Here is a 22,567-nt window from a genome sequence, read left to right on the forward strand (position 1 = left end):
GGTGAAACCCTGTCTCTACTAAAAATACAAAATTGGCCGGGTGTGGTGGCACATGCCTGTAATTCCAGCTACTCAGGAGGCTGAGGCAGGAGAATCACTTGAACCCAGGAGGCGGAGGCTGCGATGAGTTGAGATCATGCCATTGCACTCCAGCCTGGGCAACAAGAGCAAAACTCTGTCTCAAAAAAAAATAATAATAATAATAAATAAAAATAAATAAATATTAATTTTAAAGCCTGGATAACATAGTGAGACCCCATCTCTACAAACAATAAAGAAAATGAGCTAGGCGTGGTGGCACACACCTGTAGTCCCAGCTACTTGAGAGACCAAAGTGGGAACACTGCTTGAGCCCAGGAGGTCAAGGGTGCAGTGAGCTGTGATCACACCACTCACTCCAGCTTGGGCAACACAGTGAGACTCCACCTCAAAAAGACAAACAAGCTGGGCGTGGTGGCTCAAGCTCGTAATCCCAGCACTTTGGGAGGCTGAGGCAGGAGGACTGCTTGAGCCCAGGAGTTTGAGACCAGCCTGGACAAACATAAGAAGACTCTGTCTCCAAAAAAAAAAAAAAGACAAAAAACAGCTTTACTGAGATAAAATTCACCTATCTACAATTCACCCATTTAAAGGACACAATTTCATTGGTTTTTTAAAGTATATTTGCAGTTGTTCAACATTCACCACATTCAGTTTTAGAACATTTTCATCACTCCAAAAAGAAACCCCATCCATATCCATTAGCAGCCATTTCCCATAACTCTCCTTACCCCATTTTTTTTTTTTTTTTTTTTTCAACCACTAATTTACTTTCTATCTCTATGGATTTGTCTATTCTGGATATTTCAGATAAATGGAATCATGCAACATGTGGACTTTTGTAACTTGCTTTTTTCACTTAGTGTGTGTGTGTGTTTCTTTTTGAGACTGAGTCTTGCTCTGTCGCCCAGGCTGGAGAGCAGTGGCGCGATCTCAGCTCACTGCAACCTCCCTCTCCCAGGCTCAAGCGACTCTTGTGTCTCAGCCTCCCAAGTAGCTGGAATTACAGGTGTGCGCCACCATGCCAGGCTAATTTTTGTATTTTTAGTAGAGACAGGTTTTCGCCACGCTGGCCACACTGGTCTCGAACTCCTGACCGCCTCCCAAAGTGCTGGGATTACAGGCATGAGCCACTGCTCCTGGCCTAACATAATGTTTTCAAAGTTCATTCATATGTAGCATGTACCAGTACTTTGTTCCTTTTTGTTGATAAGATTCTGTTATATGACCATGCCACATTTTATTTAGCCATTCATCAGTTAATGAACATTTGAATTATTGCCACTTTTTGACTGTTATGAATCATGTTGCTATGAATGCCCATACACATGTTACTGTGTTTTTACTTCTCTGGGAATGGAGTAGAACTGCTGGGAAATATAGTAAACTTTGTGTTTAAACTTTTGAGAAGCTGCTTTACCTTTTTCCAAAGTGGCTGCACCATTTTACATCCCACCAGTGTGTATGAGGGTTACAGTGCCCTACATCTTCCTAACACTTGTTATTTTCCCCCTTTTTGGTTAATTCTAGCCATGCTAGGGATCTGAAGTGATCACCATCCTGATAGCTGATGATGTCAGGTACCGTTCATATGTTTATTGTCCATTTGTTTATATTCTTTGAAGAGATGTCTATTCAGATCCTTCGGCTGTATTCATTGAATAAGTGAATAATGAGAGTAGTATGAAAATGGGCTGAGAGGATAATTAGTAGGATTCCTAGGTACAAGGTGCTTATGGGTTATTAGAAGTAAATGTATTTATTTTATTTTTGAGACGGAGTCTCCCTCTGTTGCCCAGGCTGGAGTGCAGTGGCGCAATCTCAGTTCACTGCAACCTCCACCTCCCAGGTTGAAGTAATTCTCCTGCCGCAGCCTCCCCAGTAGTTGGGACTACAGGCGCCCGCCACCACACCTAGCTAGTTTTTTGTATTTTTAGTAGAGATGGGGTTTCATTGTGTTAGCCAGGATGGTCTCGATCTCCTGACCTTGTGATCCACCCCCTCGGCCTCCCAAAGTGCTGGGATTACAGGCAGGAGCCACCGCGCCCGGCCCAGTAAATGTGTTTATAATCATGCAACTTGGGAAGGAAGCAAAGACAAGAGGAAACTGCTGGACCTGGATGAGGCAGGAGTGTGGGGGCAGCCCTGAGTGGAGGAGTCTGGGGTGATTTTTCAGACGCTTTGGATTATGGGTGTAATTCCCAATTTATTGGAGGGGTATTCAAGAATGTTATAACTTAGCCCTCCAAAGCTGGATGTGAAAACAGACTAAAGAAAACTCAGACCCACTAGATTGGTGCCGCTATTCCTCTTCCCTCCTTAATACTTAGAACTGGTAGATTATCAGACTATCAATTATAGATTCACAGGCACAGGGAACTGAGCCATCCCAGTTTATGAACTATTAATAGCCCAACACTTCCATAAGTGCCTGGGTTTAGGCAATAATTTGGAAGAAGAGATCCTTATTTTTCTCACATGTTATGCTGTGGTCTCCCACATTTTCATCCAAAAGACTTATTCCTTCCTGCCATTCCTTATCCACTAGATGTGTTCACCATTGTAAGACCACTTTCTTCATTAATTAACTCATGAATTCAATAATGTATCCATGTATCAGAGTGGAGCTATACACTTTAAGAATATTTGGCTAGTGAAAATGTTTCCTAAGAGAGCCAAGTAAACATGGGCAGGGAATTAATTACACGTTTTACTTATTTTTCACTACAAAGGGAAAAATGCTTTCTTTGTAATATATCGTATACAGTATAATGAGGGGAAGCACCTTGCCTAAGGTTAGTTTTCTCATTTTGATTACAAAATTGTGTACAAAAGACAGCTGATAATATTAAATACTCATTTCTGATTACTCTTACTAAATTTGGAATAGGAAGAGGTGTCCTGGCTGAGCACAGTGGCTCACGCCTGTAATCCCAGCACTCTGGGAGGCCGAGGTGGGGGGATCGCCTAAACCCAGGAGGCCAAGGCTGCAGTAAGCCATGATCATGCCACTGCACTCCAGCCTGAGTAACCGTGAGACCCTGTCTCTTTAAAAAAATATATAGATATGTCCTTAACATGCTACTTTAATCATCCAACTCGACACTGAGCTGTGAAACTATAACATCATTTACCTTAAAAAATCAAGATGTTATTAACTGGAATACTTACTGTCACCATTGGTTAAATATAATATAATGGACTTTACAGCCAAAAAAATAAGATGAGAAATGAAAATAATAGGAAAAGCTGTTAGAAAAATGAGAAAAATCACATATTCCAATGCAAATTACACAGAAAATTGAAGTATATCAACTGAATTTTTTTTTTTTTTTTTTTTTTTTTGAGACAGGGTCTCCCTCTGTCGCCTAGGCTGGAGTGCAGTGGCATAATCTCAGCTTACTGGAATCTCCGCCTCCTGGGTTCAAGTGATTCTCCCACTTTAGCCTCTTGAGTAGCTGGGATTACAGGTGTGTGCCACCACACCTGGCTAGTTTTTGTATTTTTAGTAGAGATGAGGTTTCACCATATTGGTCAGGCTGGTCTGGAACTCCCAACCTCAGGTGGTCCACCCACCTTGGCCTCCCAAGGTGCTGGGATTAGCAGTGTGAGCCACAGCACCTGGCCTGAAAAAACTCTTAGAATAGAAGTTCATTAATGTAACTAAAGACAATATAAAATAGTAAAAACCAACAGCCTTTCTATATGCCAGGAAAAAAAAAAAAGAATACAAAATGAAGGGAGGGTCAGATCTCCCACAAAGCAATTCATATGAAATATGTAAAGGTTAAATCTGTAAAGAAACGAACAGTTTCAACGAAAGTTAAAAAAAAAAAAAAAAAAAACTGAACGAAAGTAAAAAAAAAAAAGTCACTTCAGTTACGTACTAAGTCGCCATATATACTAAGTCACCATTAGTCACAATATTTATGTCTTAGAAAACTCTATTTCAAAATAGCAATGGGAGACGTCAACCTATAAATTCAATTATGTATGTCTGTATTTAAATATATATTACAGATTAAATATACAATATTAGGTAAATCAATAAGGAAAACACCAAAACAGCAGTAGAAAAACAGGGACAGGAATGGACCACTTACTTAAGGTAAAGTATAAATGATGAGAAAACAGCTGTTGGTTGGGGGGAAGTTTACTCTTACTTATAATTTTAAAAATGGAAATTAATGTTACTATTAAATTTGCAAGGAGCCCCCAACTAGGCATGATCACTGTACTGATCATAACTTTTAAAATGCTACTGTTGGCTTGAGCCCCAGTACAATGTGACATAAGGGTGGCAAGGGTGGACGCCCTTGTCCTATTTCTGATCATACAGGGAAAGCATTCAGTTTTTACCACTAAGTATAATGTTAGCTATCAACTGTTCATGGAGATTCTTTATCAGGCTAAGGAAGTTCTCTCCTTTTCCTAGTTTGTAAAGTGTTCTATCAGGAATGGATGTTGGATTTTCTCAAACACTATTTCCGTTTTGTTTCCATCATTCTGGCTATTTTGTCTTTGTCTCCTTTGCTCTCTCATCTTCTTCTAAGGTGTTGGGATTTCCTCAAAGCTCAGTCCTATTCTGCCTTCTCTCCTCTTTCTACTCTTCCCACCCCTGGGCAATCTCATCTAATCTTTTCCCAGAAACCCCCATTTTTTTTTTCTTTCACTTGGCTTCTAAGACACAGTCAGCTTCTGGGGCTCTGGTCCTGACAGTGCTTCCTCAGGCTCCTGTGCTGGCCACTGCTCACCTCCTGAAACTCTCAATGTTAGGGACCCCAGTTCCACTCCCAGACGTTTCCATCATGTAGACTCACTCCCTTGGTGATGTCTCACATTTACACATCCTGTTCAGACCTCTGCCCTCAACATGACATGCATCTTGCATGTCTAATAGGCACCTCAAAATTAACATGTCCAAAACTCACCTCTTTCCCCAAACCATCTTTCCTTACCAAAATAAATGTTGGAACTCCGTCCTTCCAGCTGCTTAGGCTCAAAACTGTGTTATATTCCCTGACTCTTTTTCTCTCTCACCTCACATCTAATCCTTCAGTAAATTTCACCTTCAAAATATATCCAGACTCTAACCAGTGCTCACCATATCCACTGTACTCTTGCCTGGATTAGTACAATACCATCTGTTTTAGTCTACTATTGCTTCTGTAATAAATTACCACAAATTTAGTGGCTTAAAACAACACAAATCTATTATCTTACAGTTTCTGGAGGTCAGAATTCTGAAATGGGTCTTACAGAGCTAAAATCAACAACATTATCATCAGATCTGTGTTCCTTCTGGAGGTTCTAGTGAAAAAGCCAGCCCTTAACTTCTCCAAATTCTTGAGGCTGCCCACATTACTTGACTTGTGGCCAGCCTCTGCTTCCATCATTGTATTTTCTTCTCTGCCTCTGATGCCCCTGCCTCCCTCATATAAGGACACTTATGATTATACTGGGGGGGGGGGGGGTCCACTGGGATAATCTAGGATAATCTTTCCATCTAAAGATCCTTAATTTATTCATCCCTGCAGAGTCCCCTTTGCCATGTGAGGTGATACATTCCTGGGCTTAGGGAATTAGGAAATTGACATGTTTGGGAGGCCATTATTCTGTGTACTGCAATTTCCTAAAGAGCTTCTCTTCTTCTATCCCTCTTCACGGAAGTCAGAGAGATCTTGGTTTTTTGTTTTTGAGACAGGGTCTCACTCTGTCACCCAGGCTGGAGCGCAGGGGTACAATCATGGCTCACTATACCCTCGACCTCTGGACTCAAGCAATCCTCCCACCTTGGCCTTCCATGTAGCTGGGACTGTAGCCTTGCACCACCATGCCTGGCAAGTTTTTTATCTTTATAGATACAGGGTCTCGCTATGTTGCTCAGGCTGTTCTAGAATTCCTGGGCTCAAGTGGTCACCATGTCTTGGCCTCCCAAAGTGCTGGGATTATAGGTGTGAGGCACTGCGCATGGCCGAGATCTTGTTATAACCTAAGTAAGATCATGTCACTCTTCTACTCAAAACCTTTCAGTGGTTTCCCATCTCAAATTAAAAGCCAAAGGCCTATGACCAAGGCCTCCAAAGGCCCTGCAATCCCTAAACTTGTTTTAGACATCTGATCTTCCTCCAAGCTTTTGCACTTGCTGTTCGCTCTGCCTGGAGCTCTCTCCCCTGAGACATCCTCCGTGGTTTGCTCTGTCATTTCCTTCAGGTGTTTGTTTATACATCACTTTCTCAGTGAGTCCTTCCTGCCCATCCTAACCATAATATTTAACACATCATAATCAAAATTTGTGGGGCAGCTAAAACAGTGCTTCGAGGGAAATTTATAGTATTAAAATGTTTAAATGTTACCTTAGAAAAGGAGGAAGGAAGGTCTCAAGGCAATGAGTTAAAGCTTCCAATTTTAAAACTAGAAAAGGAGCAAATTAAACCCAAAGCAAGCAGAAGGAAGAAAATAAACAGTAGAAAATTAATGAAAGACAAGTTACCAAAGCTCATTCAAGAATAAAAAAATAACCTAAATATCCCTGTCTATTAAAGAAACTGAACTCATCATTAAAAACCTTCCCACAAAGCAAATTCCAGGTCCAGCTAGAGTTTAACAGTTACCAGGCTTCACTGGTAAATTCTCCAAAACATACAAAGAACTAATACCAAATATACACAGATTTTTCAAAAAAAAAAAAAAAGTAGGAAACACTTCCCAATTTTAAGATACAGAAATCAGACATTACAAAAACACAAAGCAACAGGCAAGCCTTATGAAGACAGCACAGCACCTCTGGGGGGCTGTTACCTGCAGACCTCAGTCAAGGAGGGGTGGGAGGCACAGGAGGGTAGAGATGGGAGGATACAGAAAATGCTCAGAGAAACTTTTAGTTAAGAAGCATCTCCCTTGAGCTGTGAAACTGCTTTGTAAAAAACCAGATTAGAGAATACCAAAGTGGAAAAGTGAAGTGATTCAAAGACAGATGGTCCCATGATTGTGAAATAATAGGTTAAGTGACAGCTGAGGCCACAGGTCTGCCCTGTCCTGTATGTATGGGGTGCTCCTTTAAGGGTCATGTATTTTCCCACCAGCTAGGGGCCAGGCCAGCCTGAGTTTATGCTTATTTGATGTGTGTCAAGCATGTCAGCCACAAATATGATCAGGGTTCCCTAAGCACAATGACAGAAGAAGCAATATGGAAGATAAATCTAAGGAGGCAGAAGGAAGAATGAACAATTTCAGAAGTAACTTCTCAATTTAGTGAGTGAGAAATACCAAAAGAAAAAAGAGACCTGGCACAGTGGCTCACAGCTGTAATCCCAGCACTTTGGGAGGCTCCGGTGAGAGGCTCACCTGACCTCAGGAGTGTGAGACCAGCCTGGGCAAACAAAAAATTTTAAAAATTTGCCAAGTGTGGTGGAGTCTACCTGTGGTCCCAGCTACTCAGAGGCTGAAGTGCAAGGACTGCTTAAACCTAGGAGGTCAAGGCTGCAGTAATTCATGATGGCACCACTGCACTCTAGCCTGAGTAACAGAGTGAAAACCTGTCTCTTAAAAAAAAAAAAAAAGGCAGGGGAAAGAAAAAAATGTAGATAAGTAGAGGCTTCATATACTTAATTCATCCTTTGTATAAATTTCCAAGAAAAGCCATGCATTAAACCAGGCATTATAAATTATTTAAGTGCCAGATTTGTATTAACTTAATGTTAATACGAATGTGTAATACTCATTCTTGTATAATGAACTAAGAAAAAATATCGAGTGAGATAATCTCCAAAATGCCCTCCTCTGATTTTAAAGACTCAAAATGTCAGAAACCTACTGCTGTTTGCAAGGTTTGGGATTTTTGCGTTTTTGTTTCTTCTTCCTGACCAGCACACCAAATGGTTTTGAATTTAAAAATAAAAATATTTAAAGCAGCTACTATAGACTAAAACGGGCACATCCACAAGCGAAACATAATGCCTGGGATATAAAGGGTACAGATTTTGGTTTCTTCCCAAACCAATTTGTAAATTGCTTCCTTGTAAAAGTTTGTGAGGCCAGGGCGCTCTGCTTGGATGGAGGCAGGTCCCTTTCCAGAGAAAAGAGTGACAGAGAGTAGCCATCAAGTAGAAGGCAATGCAGAGAGAGAGCCGACCTACTTCCTCTTTTCTTAATGATAACAAATCACCAAAAAATGTGGGTTCCTTCTCCCAACAAAATATAGCCACTTTTAGATTACTTCTTCCTCAGCTCGATGTTATATTTAGAGAAGGGGTCATACTCTGTCACCCAGGCTGGAGTGCAGTGGTATAATCACAGCTCACTGCAGCCTGGAACTCCTGCACTCAAGCAATCCTCCTGTGCTCAAGCGATCCTCCTGCTTCAGCCTCCTGAGTAGCTGGGACTACAAGTGCATGCCATCATGCCCAGCCACTTCTTTCATTATAGGAGATGGGGTCTCGCTCTGTTGCCCAGGCTGGTCTTGAAATACTGGCTTCAAATGATCCTCCCACCTTGACCTCTGAAAATGCTGGGATTACAGATGTGAGCACAGGGCCTGAACTCAACTTTACTATCTCAAATGTTTCGAGTTAAAGTTGTTTAACTGCTAAAAAGTGAGTACTGTAGAATGGATTTTCCTATGTCTCTCGAAAGTTAATTTGCTATAGGGCAAACTTTAAAATGGGAATGAAAGGCCGGGCACGGTGACTCATGCCTGTAATCCCAGCACTTTGGGAGGCCAAGGAGGGTGGGATCAGCCTGATCAACAAGGTGAAACCCGTCTCTACTAAAAAATACAAAAATTAGCTGGGCGTGGTGGCAGGCACCTGTAGTCCTAGCTACTTGGGAGGCTGGGACAGGAGAACTGCTTAAACCCTGGAGGCAGAGGTTGCAGTGAGCCGAGATTGCGCCACTGCACTCCAGACTGGGTGACAGAGCGAGACTCTGTCTCGAAGAAGAAAAAAAAAAAAAAAAATGGGTGGGGGGGTGGGTGGGGATGAAAACTCTTCTAATGGTCCCACCTGTCATTTCTCCCCACCAGAAACTAAAAGTAGCGTCTAGGAGCCAACTCCAAACTGTAGTGCTGCCTATCTATGTACAGCAGCCTGGGCATGAAGCATGAAACACTAAAACACATCCTGGAAACACTGGGCACCTCTTCCACACTCTGAAGAGAGGTCAACAGTAGCCTTACTATAAAGAAACACACCCTTTAAAATAATAAATGTTTGGCTACATGCTGCAGCATATTAAAACACCAAATTAAGCTCCTAGTAAATTAACTAACTACCCTAATTACCTAACATGTTGATTAACTTGCCTAGACCTTAGAAGGGAATACCTCAAAATGAGGATCCGTGGTGCTTGTGATCACTGCCCACAAGAGAGGAGGCAGAGGTCTCCACAATCAAGGCCCTCTTCCTCCGAGGGACAGCCCTTCGCTTCCTTGAAGGAGAGATCCTCTGAGCATGAAACACATGGGCCACAGCAGGCCAGAGGCAGCACACAGAAGAGTTTGAGTTATCCTCCTCAAAGATTTTAAAAACTTTAAATTAGTTACCGATTGTTTAAAATTGAGACATGACAGGGGGCCGGGCGTGGTGGCTCAGGCCTGTAATCCCAGCACTTTTGGAGGCCAAGGCAGGCATCACTTGAGGCCAGGAGTTCGAGACCAGCATGGGCAACATGGTGAAACCCCGTCTCTACCAGAAATATAAAAATTAGCCGGGCATGGTGGCACATGCCTGTAATTCCACCTATTTGGCAGGCTGTAGCAGGAGAATCACTTGAACCTGGGAGGCAGAGGCTGCAGTGAGCAGAGATCATGCTACTGCACTCCAGCCTGGGCGACAAAGTGAGACTCCATCTCAAAAAAAGAAAAAAGAAGACGAAACAAGAAAGAAGAAGGAGGAGGAAGGGATCTGGCAATAACGGGGCTGGGGTGAAGTCAAAGCTGCCTTACTGAAAATCAAGCACATGATGCCCAGTTTGCTGTGACCATGTCTGTAAACACCTACTTTATTTGCCATTACTGAACCTGCCCAGTCCTGTGTGCATAGCAGTTTGTGAGCAAGAGTAGCAATGAGCCCAGGTGAGAATCTGAAGAATAATCACACTTGAAAAAACATGTTTTTTTTTCAGGACACATACCCAGTACCAAGTGTGGTCTGGGCACTGTCTGCCTAAAGCCTATTCCTCTTGAGATCTGTTTTAGTAGGTAAAATGAAACTGCAAGGGAGAGGAAGGCACGTTGCTTTCTGATGGCTAACTCAAACCCATGTGACATGGCTTAGCCACACAAGTTATGCACACCATCATTTTCATTAGGATCTACTAGACTCTCCATGTGATTTTTTTCCTGGGTTTTAAGATCATTTATATAAATACTCTTGGTAGGTGTGATCAGTGTATGCTACCATCTGTTTCCACAGATTTGTGAAAGCATTGTCGCTTTTCAAGCATTTCAAGACCAAATGGAAAACCAAAGGCATTAAAAACAAAGTGCTGATAGGGTAAATGGCAAACAAACTTGAAGAAAGAATCCAAATTCAAATCTGTCTCATACAACTTGGCCATCCAAGATCCTTCTGGATGTGGTGATTGGATCCATTGCAAATATCTATGCAGCTATCAATGACTGGCAGATTTCAGGACTGGACTAACGCTGGGAAAATGTCTATCAGATGATGTGAATTCACAATGGGTCCATCACAGTAATATTAAGGCAGATCAACTCTCATTGGCAAATTAATCCACATGGTTAGGTGTTAGAACAAATGTCCTACTAACCCTATGTACCAATGAGAATGCCAGATTAATCACCGAGAGAGGCTTTACTTATTTTGGTTGCCTATCTTGAATGTCAGGGATTATTTATATGAAAAAAGTCAAATAATGGTCACAGAATATTTTTAAATTGGTTGCAGACATAACAAAGAAACTTCATTCCTATGACCTCTATTTCATTTCTCCAGTCCCTCTGCTTACTCTCCTTTATTTGTGGCCACTGCCTTCTGGCAGGACATGTAAAGAGAGGTAAGTCCTCAGAGCATGCCATGAGCAATTTACACATGGGAAAGTGGAGAGGCAACCTCTTCTACTGATCCATCACTTATACTCCTTAGAAAAACCCGGAATGACAAGGAGTGTCAGGCCAGACAAACAAACTCAGCTCTCCTCACAGGAAGCAAGCAACACACTGGGCACTTAAAAAGCATTCGCTGTCGTGTGTGCTTCAGTGTCTTTCTAGAGCACCAGATGCGTAATGCAGCTTCATCACCAGTCTTCCAATATACCATTATAAATGGAGACAAGTTCTTGAGCTTTCACTTCAGAAGCTGGCCAAATTAAGTTACTATCTGTATCGTAAGGCTGCTTTATGACACTACAGAATAAAGAGACTAGCTTGTGAATTTGGTTTCCTCCAACACAGAGACTCGAATACTGGCCATTAAAATGAATATAGGTGAATAGTGTGGGGTAACTCTCATGGTTCCAGGATGACCAGATGTCACAGATGGCCCTCCCTCAAGGAGGGTGTAGATTCTCCCTCAAGGAGACTGTGGTCACTGCCACCCTGTATTTTCCAGCAATGGAGGGCACCATACCTTCCTCAACCCACCAAGACAAGGTCTCACTCTGTCACCAAGGCTGGAGTGCAGTGGTGTGATCTTGGCTCACTGCAACCTTCGCCTCCCAGGCTCAAGCCAGCCTCCCACTGTAGCCTCCTGAGTGGCTGGGACTACAGGTGCACGCCATCATGTTGGGCTAATTTTTGTATCTATGTATGTATGTTTTTTTGTTTGTTTGTTTGTTTTTGAGACGGAGTCTTGCTCTGTCGCCCAGGCTGGAGTGCAGTGACACGATTTTGGCTCACTGCAAGCTCCGCCTCCTGGGTTCACACCATTCTCCTGCCTCACCCTTCTGAGTGGCTGGGACTACAGATGCCTGCCACCATGCCCACCTAATTTTTTGTGTTTTTTTTTTAGTAGAGACGGGGTTTCACCGTTTCAGCCAGGATGGTCTCGATCTCCTGACCTCGTGATCCACCCGCCTCGGCCTCCCAAAGTGCTGGGATTACAGACGTGAGCCACCGCGCCCGGCCAAAATATGTACTTTTTTTTTAAGAGATGGTGTTTTGCTATGTTGCCCAGGCTGGTCTCAGACTCCTGGGCTCAACTGACCCACCCACTTTGGGATCCCAAAGTGCTGCGATTACAGGCGTGAGCCACCATACCCAGCCCACTGTGCGTTTTCAATGAAGGGCAAGGAGTAACATGTAATCTCCCGTGCAAATGTCACTTAATGTTAAACAAAAAATATTCCAAACTATGTGGGTTCTGTGTCAGTGATCTGTCCCCAAGACTTCCATCTAAAATCCTAAGAACAAAACAAAACTTAACAAAATACACCCATCTCCACTTGAATCAAAATTCAATTTGGTTATGCTGTCACCAGTGTCAGTTGTACTTTACCTGAGGACAGAGGGCTTCTAACTGGCTTGCAGACATTCGAACAAGCTTTACACCTTCTTCATTATTTGAGATGGAACAGGCCAAGTTGGCAACCTATAAACATAAAAAATAATCTTTAAAGATTTTTCTCTTTTGACTGCTAAGGAAAAAACACACACCTGGCCCTACCTCTGACCATTCTGGAACAGATGACAAGAGCACCAAGGGTGTCTCCCTTCTCACAGCCTGATTATTTACTTAGATTAGGACACATTTTTAACTCTACACAAAGCAAACTATACAGACTTTATAACATACATCACATTGCAGGTTGGTGGCAAAACCTTGAAAGATCCCAGGGCCTGTAACTCACATGCTTTGCATGGCCTCTAACCCGCCTGAACAGTAACTTCAGAAAAAGGTTCTTCTAGTATGGGCAATATGGTGAGAAAAGCTGAGGAATCAAGGGCATTGGGGAAGAACTGTTGTTATCCTCAAATAAAAATGTGTTTTGCAGTGTTCTTGAAGGAAGGAAATAAAAAACTCTAAGGTGCTATTCTCATTTGACAGGGAATAGATGCTTAACTTAAGGCAAGATGAATTTTATTTGAACACCAGGCAATTTTTCAAACAAAAAAAAAAATAACATGAAGACAACATCAAGATGGACCAAAGGCAATCATGATCAAAAGTAGAAAAGGAAACTGATTATGTTTCATAGTTAAAAGCAAAACTGCCCTTCAACTGGGTTCTCAAAAACATTGACAGCTTGAATCTCTCCTGGCTGATGCAGCTTAATTTGAACCGAAATCTTTACCTTCCCGTCCAGCCATCTCAGTGATACAGCTCACGTAGTCAGGAACAATCTTTCCAGGTTGTGTCATACTTCCTTTGCTGAAGCTCTGAAATGTTGCTGTGTAGTGACTGCTAAGGCTGTGATCACTTATCCATATTTCTAAATGAACAGGCTTGCCAATTCCATTAGCAATATCTGGGCCCCATTGAATACGTGGTACTGAGACACATCTTTACCCCAGTTGCAAACTGAGTTATGAATGATAAAGTCGTAGGCAGTTGAATATCAGAGGCACTTTCCGGGAATTTAAATGCTAGAGTAAACAAGGGCAATGGCAATAACCTTTGATTTTCACTCCTCTACCCAACTTAAGCACATAAACACATCAGAAAAATCATACACTATTATGGCAGTTGTTTGTGGTGCTACAGTTAAGGATTATCAGCTTTCTCTAAGACTGCTAACTATCAGAATCCTGCAATGCCCAAACACAAGGAGAAACAAAAGAAGTTAATGTGCAATTTAAACATAAAAATGTAAGGGAACTGGAAAGTCAGATCTCTGATGTTTATGAGTCCTTCAAAGTCACATAAAGAAGCAACACTTATACTCCCTGACACTTACAGTTCCACCTTCTCTGTCATCTGGACCCAAGCAAAGAGACATTTCTTTTCAGGATGACAAATCTACAGAGATGACTGGAGATTTCTATTTGTTTGCTTAAAAAATCACTGCAAAACATGACCTAAGATAAATTTTGTAAAATGTAAGACTTAAAAAAAAGGAAACAAATATTCATTGAAGGAGAAAGCTTGAATTAGATGTGTTCATGAAGAGTAATCTACAGCTTCTATTGCTTCACTGCCTTAAGACGACATTTTGAACAACAAACATAAAAAATATGATGATGATCACTGAAAAAATCAGCGTTTTGGGACTAACAAAGATCGCTGGTGTGCCAGGTGCAGTGGCTCACGCCTGTAATCCCAGCACTTTGGGAGGCCAAGGCGGGTGGATCACGAGGCCAGGAGATCAAGACTATCCTGGCTAACACGGTGAAACCCCGTCTCTACTAAAATACAAAAAAATTAGCCGGGTGTGGTGGCGGGCGCCTGTAGTCCCAGCTACTCGGGATGCTGAGGCAGGAGAATGGCGTGAACCTGAGAGGCGGAGCTTGCAGTGAGCCGAGATCGTGCCACTGCACTCCAGCCTGGGCGACAGAGCGAGACTCCATCTCAAAAACAAAAACAACAAAGATCCCTGGTGAGGTGCCCAGCACCCTGCCTATTCCCATCATTTAGGAGGCCACTTGAATGTTGGATCCAGGACAGTCACTACTAGCACAATCTTATTTCAATCTATATTCTCAATCTTATGAATCCTTAAAACTCAGAAAAATATTTAAATTAAGAAGTAAAAGATTTTAAAAAAAGAAGCAAAAGATTATATAAGTACTCTCTACATCAGACACATGAGGGTAGTGTGTGGCTAAGGCTGAAATGGCTGTTAAACCATCTTTTCTGTTTCATGATTACAAACACTAACAAAACAAAGGTTATGGAAGACTTGTTCTTTATTTTAAAACATGACTTTAAAATATTTCTGGTGTACTGTTGAAGCAGTAATGTTCTACAAGAGCACACTGCCTATTTCAGGAGGCCTGGGAGGAGGAAGGAGTGCCTGTCACTAACAGTCTTCTCCAGATGAATGAGCTTCAATTCACCCCCCAGGGATAGGGCTACTCACTTCTAACAATGACAAATGTGCAAATGCAACATCATGACCATAGCTCTCTGAGAGGCTAACCTCACATACTAGTGTCAGGCCTGAGTATAGTGAAAGGAGAGGGTGAGGAGAGGAGCTTCCTAAATGCCTCTTTCTGTGGAAAATCTGGGGCTCTAGAATGAGGTAACAATTAACAATGAGACTAAAGAAGATCCTGAGGTTAGAATGAGAAACACTCTGAGCTGGGTGCAGTGGCTCCCAGTCCAAGGCAAGAAGATCACTTGAGGCTACAAGTTTGTGACCAGCCTGGGCTACATAGCAAGACCCCATCTCTATACATTAAAAAAGTTTTCATTGGCTGGGTGTGGTGGCACACACCTATGTCCCAGCTAATTGGAAGGCTGAGTTGGGAGAATAGCTTGAGCCCAGAAAGTCGAGGCTGCGGCAAGCCATGACTGCCAAGACCCTGTCCCAGAAAAAGAAAGACGCCGGGTGCGGTGGCTCATGCTTGTAATACCAGCACTTTGGGAGGCCGAGGTGGGCGGACTGCTTGAGGCCAGGAGTTGGGAGACCAGCCCCTGGCCACATAGTGAAACCTCACCTCTACTAAAAATACAAAAATTGGCCCAGTGTGGTGGCACGCACCTGTAATCCCAGCTGCTTGGGATGCTGAGGCATGAGAATTGCTTGAACCCAGAAGGTGGAGGTTGAAGTGAGCTGAGACGGTGCCATTGCACTCTAGCCTGGACAACAGAGCGAGACTCTCTCAAAAAAGAAAAAAGAAAAGAGAAGAGGGGAGGGGAGGGGAGGGGAAGAGAAGAGAAGAGAAAAGAAAAACACCTGGAGCAGTTAACTTCTACAGAGAACCCAGCAGAGCCAAGACTTTGTAGAACAGTGAGAAGTATCTCTGGATTTGTTAGGAGAATAAATTATTATCTTTCCTACCACAGTTACTTGTATTAACAACTAAAATGTCTCTGATTCCCACTATTTGAAGAGCTAGGCTAAGACTGACACCACAACCACTAGTTTGATATCAGGCAGCCCTCTTTTGTACCATCTGTGCCTACTGTGTGGAAGTTTGGACCTTGCGGAAGAGCACGTTTCAGAAAACATTTAAACAATCGGCCTTGGGTTTTGCTGGTTTCAGGAAAACCCAAGCTCAAATCTGAGCTGTTGAGGAAATGACTCACAGCCCCCCCGTGTCAGATCAACAGATTAGACATCTGTACATGACAGACAACTTTTTCAGGCTTTTAGGAAGGCTCTACCTTTACTCCACAATGGATGATCTTTACTTACATAAAATTTGTTAAATGAAGTTTCATTTAGGAAAGAATCCCATTACGACTTTATTTCAATCCTGCTCCTTCTGTAACCATAATGACAATTTTTCTCTATTATACATAGATTTATGATTTACTGAAGTCAAACACAAGTTGTTTCCCACTTCCTTAACTGCTCCTGGCTTCCTATTTGGCTGAGTTCCTTTTATCCTGGAACGTTTGTAGGAAGACAAGATTTCTTTTTGTTCTTGACAATAAATTAATGACCGACTCTCATAACAGCTTATACCTGTTGTAGGAGTAACCAAGTGAGAGGAGATGTGGGACAGGGAGCTTTTAAGTCTAAATAATGACCCACCAATGCAGCAGCAGCCCAAAGGAACAGAGCTCAAAACATACGTCTCTTCCCCTGTGCCCCTGGGCCAAGCTAGCACCCGAGTTTTCTTCTTTAAAATGATCTGAATGCCTAAAAGTCAGAAATAACAATAAAATCAAAAACTCAACTTTTACAAACTTGTCATACATAAAGTAAAAGTCCCAAATGCACGTCATAACATTTCAGAGGCACTCAATAAGTTTTTAACAACTACTTCCAAACCCACAGGGGAAATGATGATAAGCCCCCACCTTTCCAATTTGCAGGGAAGGGTGTTGGTGATCTTATTAGGAGAAACAAGGTATGTTACAATACTGAAAAATGAAGTATACATGAATAACAGAAAAATTCTACAACTAGATTGTGGTGATGGTTGCACAGTTCTGTAAACTTACCAAAATCTGAATTGTATACTTAAAATGGATAAATTTATGGTATGTAGATTATGCTTTAATAATGCTTTTTCAATTTTTAATGCAGAGCTAAGCAGGTGAGAAATTAAGAGAAATTCTCAGAGGCTAGAAAAGAGAAAGGAGAACTTTAGAGAAGTAAGCAATCAGCCAAAACAGTGTTTCCTCTGGTTGGTGGTGGGGGCTTTTGCAGGGAGGTACTATTTCATGATGAGAGCTTGGGTTTTAATGGGCCAAGGCCAGGGTCCTCTCAAGGTAGATGACTCAGATCTGAGACTGCACAGAGCTGGAACAGGCAAAAGGCAACAACCCTAGTAACTGATCAACCCTAAGAGTGATCAAGAAAGTCACCATGGAAAGAGTAGGGTATTTCTCAGTCTAAGCATTCGCTCAGGGAGGAAAAGAAGAAAAAGCCCCTATACCCCACTCCAAATTCTAATCAAAAGCTGGCCCTCCGCAGAGGTTTAGGTACAGAAATTGTGTTATGTATATGGTTCAGAAAACTTACATTTAAGAGGTTATGTATTAGTAGTACCTCTAAGCAGGCGGCAGAAGCAAATATAAATGAAAATTTTACCTCATGGAAGGGAAGCTAAACACAGGCCTCAAAGAATTCCCACAACAAAACTCCAGGAATGTGAACTCACAAATTAAAAAAAAAAAAAAAGTATATAAGGAAATGAGCCGTCTTGGGCAAGAATAAGCAAAACCACCACCTGTGTAATCAGATCCATAATAACACATATACTCAAATGATCGAAAATGCAATATTAAAAATATATTTATGTTAACAGAAGAGTACAGATAAGGAAAAAGACACTCAAAAATAATTAGGCAGATTTGAAAAGGATCAAAATAGAAGTTCAAGAAAAAAGTAGTAATTTCTACCACTTCTAGAAATTTAAAGTAATATTGACTTAAACTCTACTGAAAAGAGAATTAGTAACCTGGAAAGTCAAAATGAGGAAATTCTTTAGAAAAACCAAGATATTTTCATCTTATGGAAAATGTGGAAACCACAAAAGAATTTAAGAGACATGCAAGATAAACTGAGAAAGTCTACTATTTAACTACCAAGAATTTCAAAGAAAGAACAGAGACAATGATGGGACAGGCAATGCTGAAAGAGATAATGGCTGAATGTTTTTCAGAAGGGATGAAATATTTTCAGACTTGGGAAGACAAATTCCAAATGGGGCAAATAAAAAGAAATCCACACTTAGACATGTCGTAGTAAAGCTTTAGGATAACTTCTTTTTTTTTTTTTTTTTTTTTTTTAAAGACAGGGTCTCACTCTGTCACGCAGACTGGAGTGCAGTGGTGCAGATCACCACTCCGATGATCTTGTAATCATTTCCATTCACATGGTATTATATGAACCACTTTTAAAGTTCTCTACTTCTAGTCTACCTAAGTGTGTGAATAATTTATAAGTAAAGCTAGCAAAGGTACTGTCTGAACATTAATCCATCAGCTCTACTGATGAGGAAACAAGAAGGCTATATTAGGCCATTCTTGCATTGCTATAAAGAAATACCTGGGATTGGGTAATTTATAAGAAAAGAGATTTAATTGGCTCACAGTTCTGCAGGCTGTACAGAAAGCACAGTAGCACCTGCTTCTGAGGCGGCCTCAGGAAATTTCCAATCATAGTGCAAGGCAAAGGCGGGAGCAGACATATCACACGGTAAGACGAAGAGCAAGAGAAGGGGTGGGGGGTGGGGGAGGCAGGTGCCACACACTTTTAAATGACCAGATCTCTTAAGAACTCACTATCACAAAGACAGCACCAGCTATGACAGATCCAAACACCTTGATCCAACACCTCCCACCAGGTCCCTGGAGATTACAATTTAACATGAGATTTGGGCAGGGACAAATACCCAAACTGTATCAAAAGCTGTATCCAAACTGCATCTCTTTTCTGGAACACAGCAAAGGCTGGGCAGAGTGCTTCTTTAGTCATGCCTCCCAATGCTCCAAGAGAAAAGAAGAATCCTGATGCCCCTTGAGAACAAGGTTCATCCAACTGCCTTTGCTTGATCATCCCATGATGTGATGAGGTAGTTAAATTCTGCCTAAAAAGCTGATTTTTGGTCAGTGTTAAAAATAGTACATGTAAGACAATTTTGTCTCAAACAAAAGTAAGGGTCTGAACTTACAAACCCTTGAATATGTGAGAAAAATCAAGCTAGTATGCTTAGAATTCTTCTGGAATCCAAGGTCAGCATTCTCCCCAAGGACAGCTAACTTCTCTCGTGAAAACATTCCATAATCTGAGAAAACTGAAGCTTCATTTAAAATTTACTTTTTGCCAGCATATCAGCCTACAGTATCACACAGAAGCACTGAGAAAATACCCAAGATGTCACAGGTAGTCACGTCAGGTCAGTGTTTAATTCAAATGCTCCTTACAGAGCCTTTTTCAAGGCCACTTTACCACATATTATCAGCATACTACGGAATAAAAGTTATAATGCAGATCATTCAATTTGCAGTTAAAATATACATTTCAAACCAATAGAGCCATACCCTATGAAGTTCCAGGTAATGGGAAATACTGTGTGTGTTGGGCAGGGGCAGGGGCGGGCGGTGTGAGGTATAGGTAACAGCTCAAAAGCATGCCAGTTACATTCACTTTTTGGTTCTTAATTCACAAGGGAGTCCATGGAATAGAATCTTATTGTAGCAAATTCATTATAATAATAGCCACATTTTAATACAAGGTCTAGAGCTGAGGGGAAAGGATTATTGGACTGAAGTTACTGGTAGCAGCGGGGAAAGGATGAAACACAATCAGTTGTATATATCATATGAATAATATATCATTTTTATAGGCAGGATTTCATTAATGGCATTTTCCCTATGCCACTCTCTCAATTCACAAAATTGAAAATGTACTCAGAAGTGGGCAAAATAAAAGGTAAAACAATGTTCTTTAGCTGTTTAAGCTACTCACAGCCAAAGGAGGTGGGCAAGGAATGAAGCAATTAAAAAGGACACATGGGTACTGCGTTATTGACAAAAAGGTTAATATTTCTGACAGTGAATAAATTCTTCACCTCAGTACACTTTAAATTGAAGAGCAACATAAAGAAATCATGAACTTGATAGGGGAGAAAGGGGCAAGTATAAAAGGTGTTATCCTTACCATGGCCTTGAAAGGCCATGTTATTTTATACAGATGAAAGAAATGCGCTCAGTGCTATGCTACACTCCAGAACAGAATAAAATGGTAAAGGGAAGAGCCATCCAGCCCACCAATACCAGCCCTCTGGCTCCTGCTCCCCTTACTCACTGGCCTTGAGGATAAACAACATCTATGCACCCTTCACACAAGAGAAGTGGCTTCAATACCATGCAGGGAGTTACCAGATTCCACCGACAAGTGCAGTATGAGGCAGTCACAGGTCCCAGCCAGACCCTCAGAAAATAACAGTTAAGAGAGGTCTCATGGCGAATATTCTATTTGCTTTTAAGTAAAATCACAAAAGATTCTTATTAAAATAAGGACCTGGAACTGGGCACAGTGATGTGCACCTGTAGTCCTAGCTACCTGGGAGGCCGAGGAGGGAGGATATCTTGAGGCCAGGAGTTCGAGACCAGCGTGGGCAAAAAAGCAAGAACCACATCTCAAAAAGTAATAAAGATCCAATGGGCAGCCTGCACCACACAGACTCCCTGACACTGTGTATACACAGGGGGACTAGAGGAATTTACTTCTGTCGATAAAACCTCAATAGTCAATATGTGGTTTTTATTCTTGAAACGAATCTATTTCCATAGTGTGACATACACACAAGGCATCACAAAACACTTCCACTTCTGAGTGGGTGTTAGCCCTAATACTACTCAGGAACTATTCATATATTTGAAGCAACTTTATGTGAAACTCCAGAATAAAGCATAACCTTTTTATACTATTTTATTTGGTCTGGGAGAAAAGTATTTCTATTAAAGCAATAGATAAGATTTCCAAAAACCAAGTTAGCAAGAGTCAACACATCTGACCCAAATTTGTTTTGGTCATGTATTAAAATGCTACTGAAATAACAGCTTTTGTTCAACTTCCATTTCAAATGCTGATAAAATGGACAACTTGCACATATCACCTCAGTACAATTTCTACTACATTGTAAAAAACATATACATTACATAAAATACATATTTAGTACAAGATAATCTTCATGTGAGTAGAGATTACTGTTGTATTCACTACTATATTCCTAATGTCCTGAACTGTGACCAGGACATACTAAGAAATCTATAAATACTTGTAAGAATTTTGTTACAATTTTCTTCTCCCTCAAATACAGGAAGTTTGCTACAGGTTTTTGAAAGCTTCATTCTAGCCACTCCCATCCCCCCCAAAAAAACTGCTCAAATCAATGTCAGTTAACCTTTTCAAAAAAAATCTCCAAATTTTTCCCACCATCTCCACATCCCACAAGTTTTCCCAGTTCATTCCTCTTGTACACATTGTGTATATATGCAAGATGCATTACGACGCTCTTTTGTGCAAATGTTACAGATACTTCAGAATAAGACAAAGTCCACTAACACCGACGATCAGTCATAATGTAGAGCTCTGCATTTCTAAAGTATAGTCTTCAGCCCACTGAATCAGAATCTCGGGGAGGGGGCTGGGTGGCAGCCCAGGAATCTGAATGTTGAGCACCTGCGCAACTCTAATGTTTATTAACTTTGAGAACCAATAGGTTCCCTCATCTAGTAGTTGTTGAGCACCTGCTATGTTCTAGGTGCTATTCTTGGCCCATGTCCTCCGATAACTTATATTCTTTTGGAGTATGGGGTGGGGGCTAGACAAATAAGAAAATAAATTGAATAGTTTCAGATAGTAAGAAGCAATACAAAGGATGTAAAACTGGTGAATGAAAAAAATGACTGCTAGAGGATGGAATGGAGGGGATAAGGGTTCCAGGAAAGTTTCTCTACAGAAGTGACATGTGGGTAGAGGGCACAGGTGGTGACATGTTTAGGTATGGTCAAAGATGAAAACTAGTCAACTATGGCAGAAGTCATTCGGCAAGGGAGACACAGGACGAATGGCAGTTGTAGGCAGGGAAACTTAGGGGCCATGGTTGAGAATCTGGATTTTTGAATATTATTCCAGGCTTACCTAGAAGCCACAGGATGGGTGGGTCAGGGGAGGGACAGGGTTAGTGCAAGAAAATAATAATCATAATCATAATCATAATTAGGAGGCTGTGACAGAAGCCCAGTGAGAGATGGCAGTGCAGACTAGGGAGGTGGCCACAGAAACTAAGTAGACCAGGCGCAGTGGCTCACACTTGTAATCCCAGCACTTTGGGAGGCCAAGGTGGAAGGATCACTTGAGTTTGAGAACAGCCTGCACAACATGGCAAAACCCCATCTCTACAAAAAATTAAAAAAATTAGTGAGGCATGGTGGTGCACCTGTGGTCCCAGCTACTCAGGAGGCTGAGGTGGGAGGATCATCTGAGCCTAGGAGGTCAAGAC

At 41.6% G+C, this 22,567-nt stretch overlaps 1 protein-coding gene across 6 annotated transcripts in view; it reads right to left on the minus strand.

Moving 5' to 3' along the window:
• Positions 1–22,567, minus strand: part of CTNNA1 (catenin alpha 1) — a 181,543-nt gene that overhangs the window by 18,354 nt on the left and 140,622 nt on the right. For all 6 annotated transcript variants that reach the window (XM_030828542.1, XM_030828562.1, XM_030828553.1 and 3 more), the window contains one exon: positions 12,495–12,587. In XM_030828542.1, the coding sequence (XP_030684402.1) occupies positions 12,495–12,587 (93 nt within the window). The remainder of the gene's footprint in view (positions 1–12,494; positions 12,588–22,567) is intronic.

The sequence above is a fragment of the Nomascus leucogenys genome, chromosome 2 (genome assembly GCF_006542625.1).
Source record: "Nomascus leucogenys isolate Asia chromosome 2, Asia_NLE_v1, whole genome shotgun sequence".
Classification (NCBI taxonomy): Eukaryota; Metazoa; Chordata; class Mammalia; order Primates; family Hylobatidae; genus Nomascus; species Nomascus leucogenys.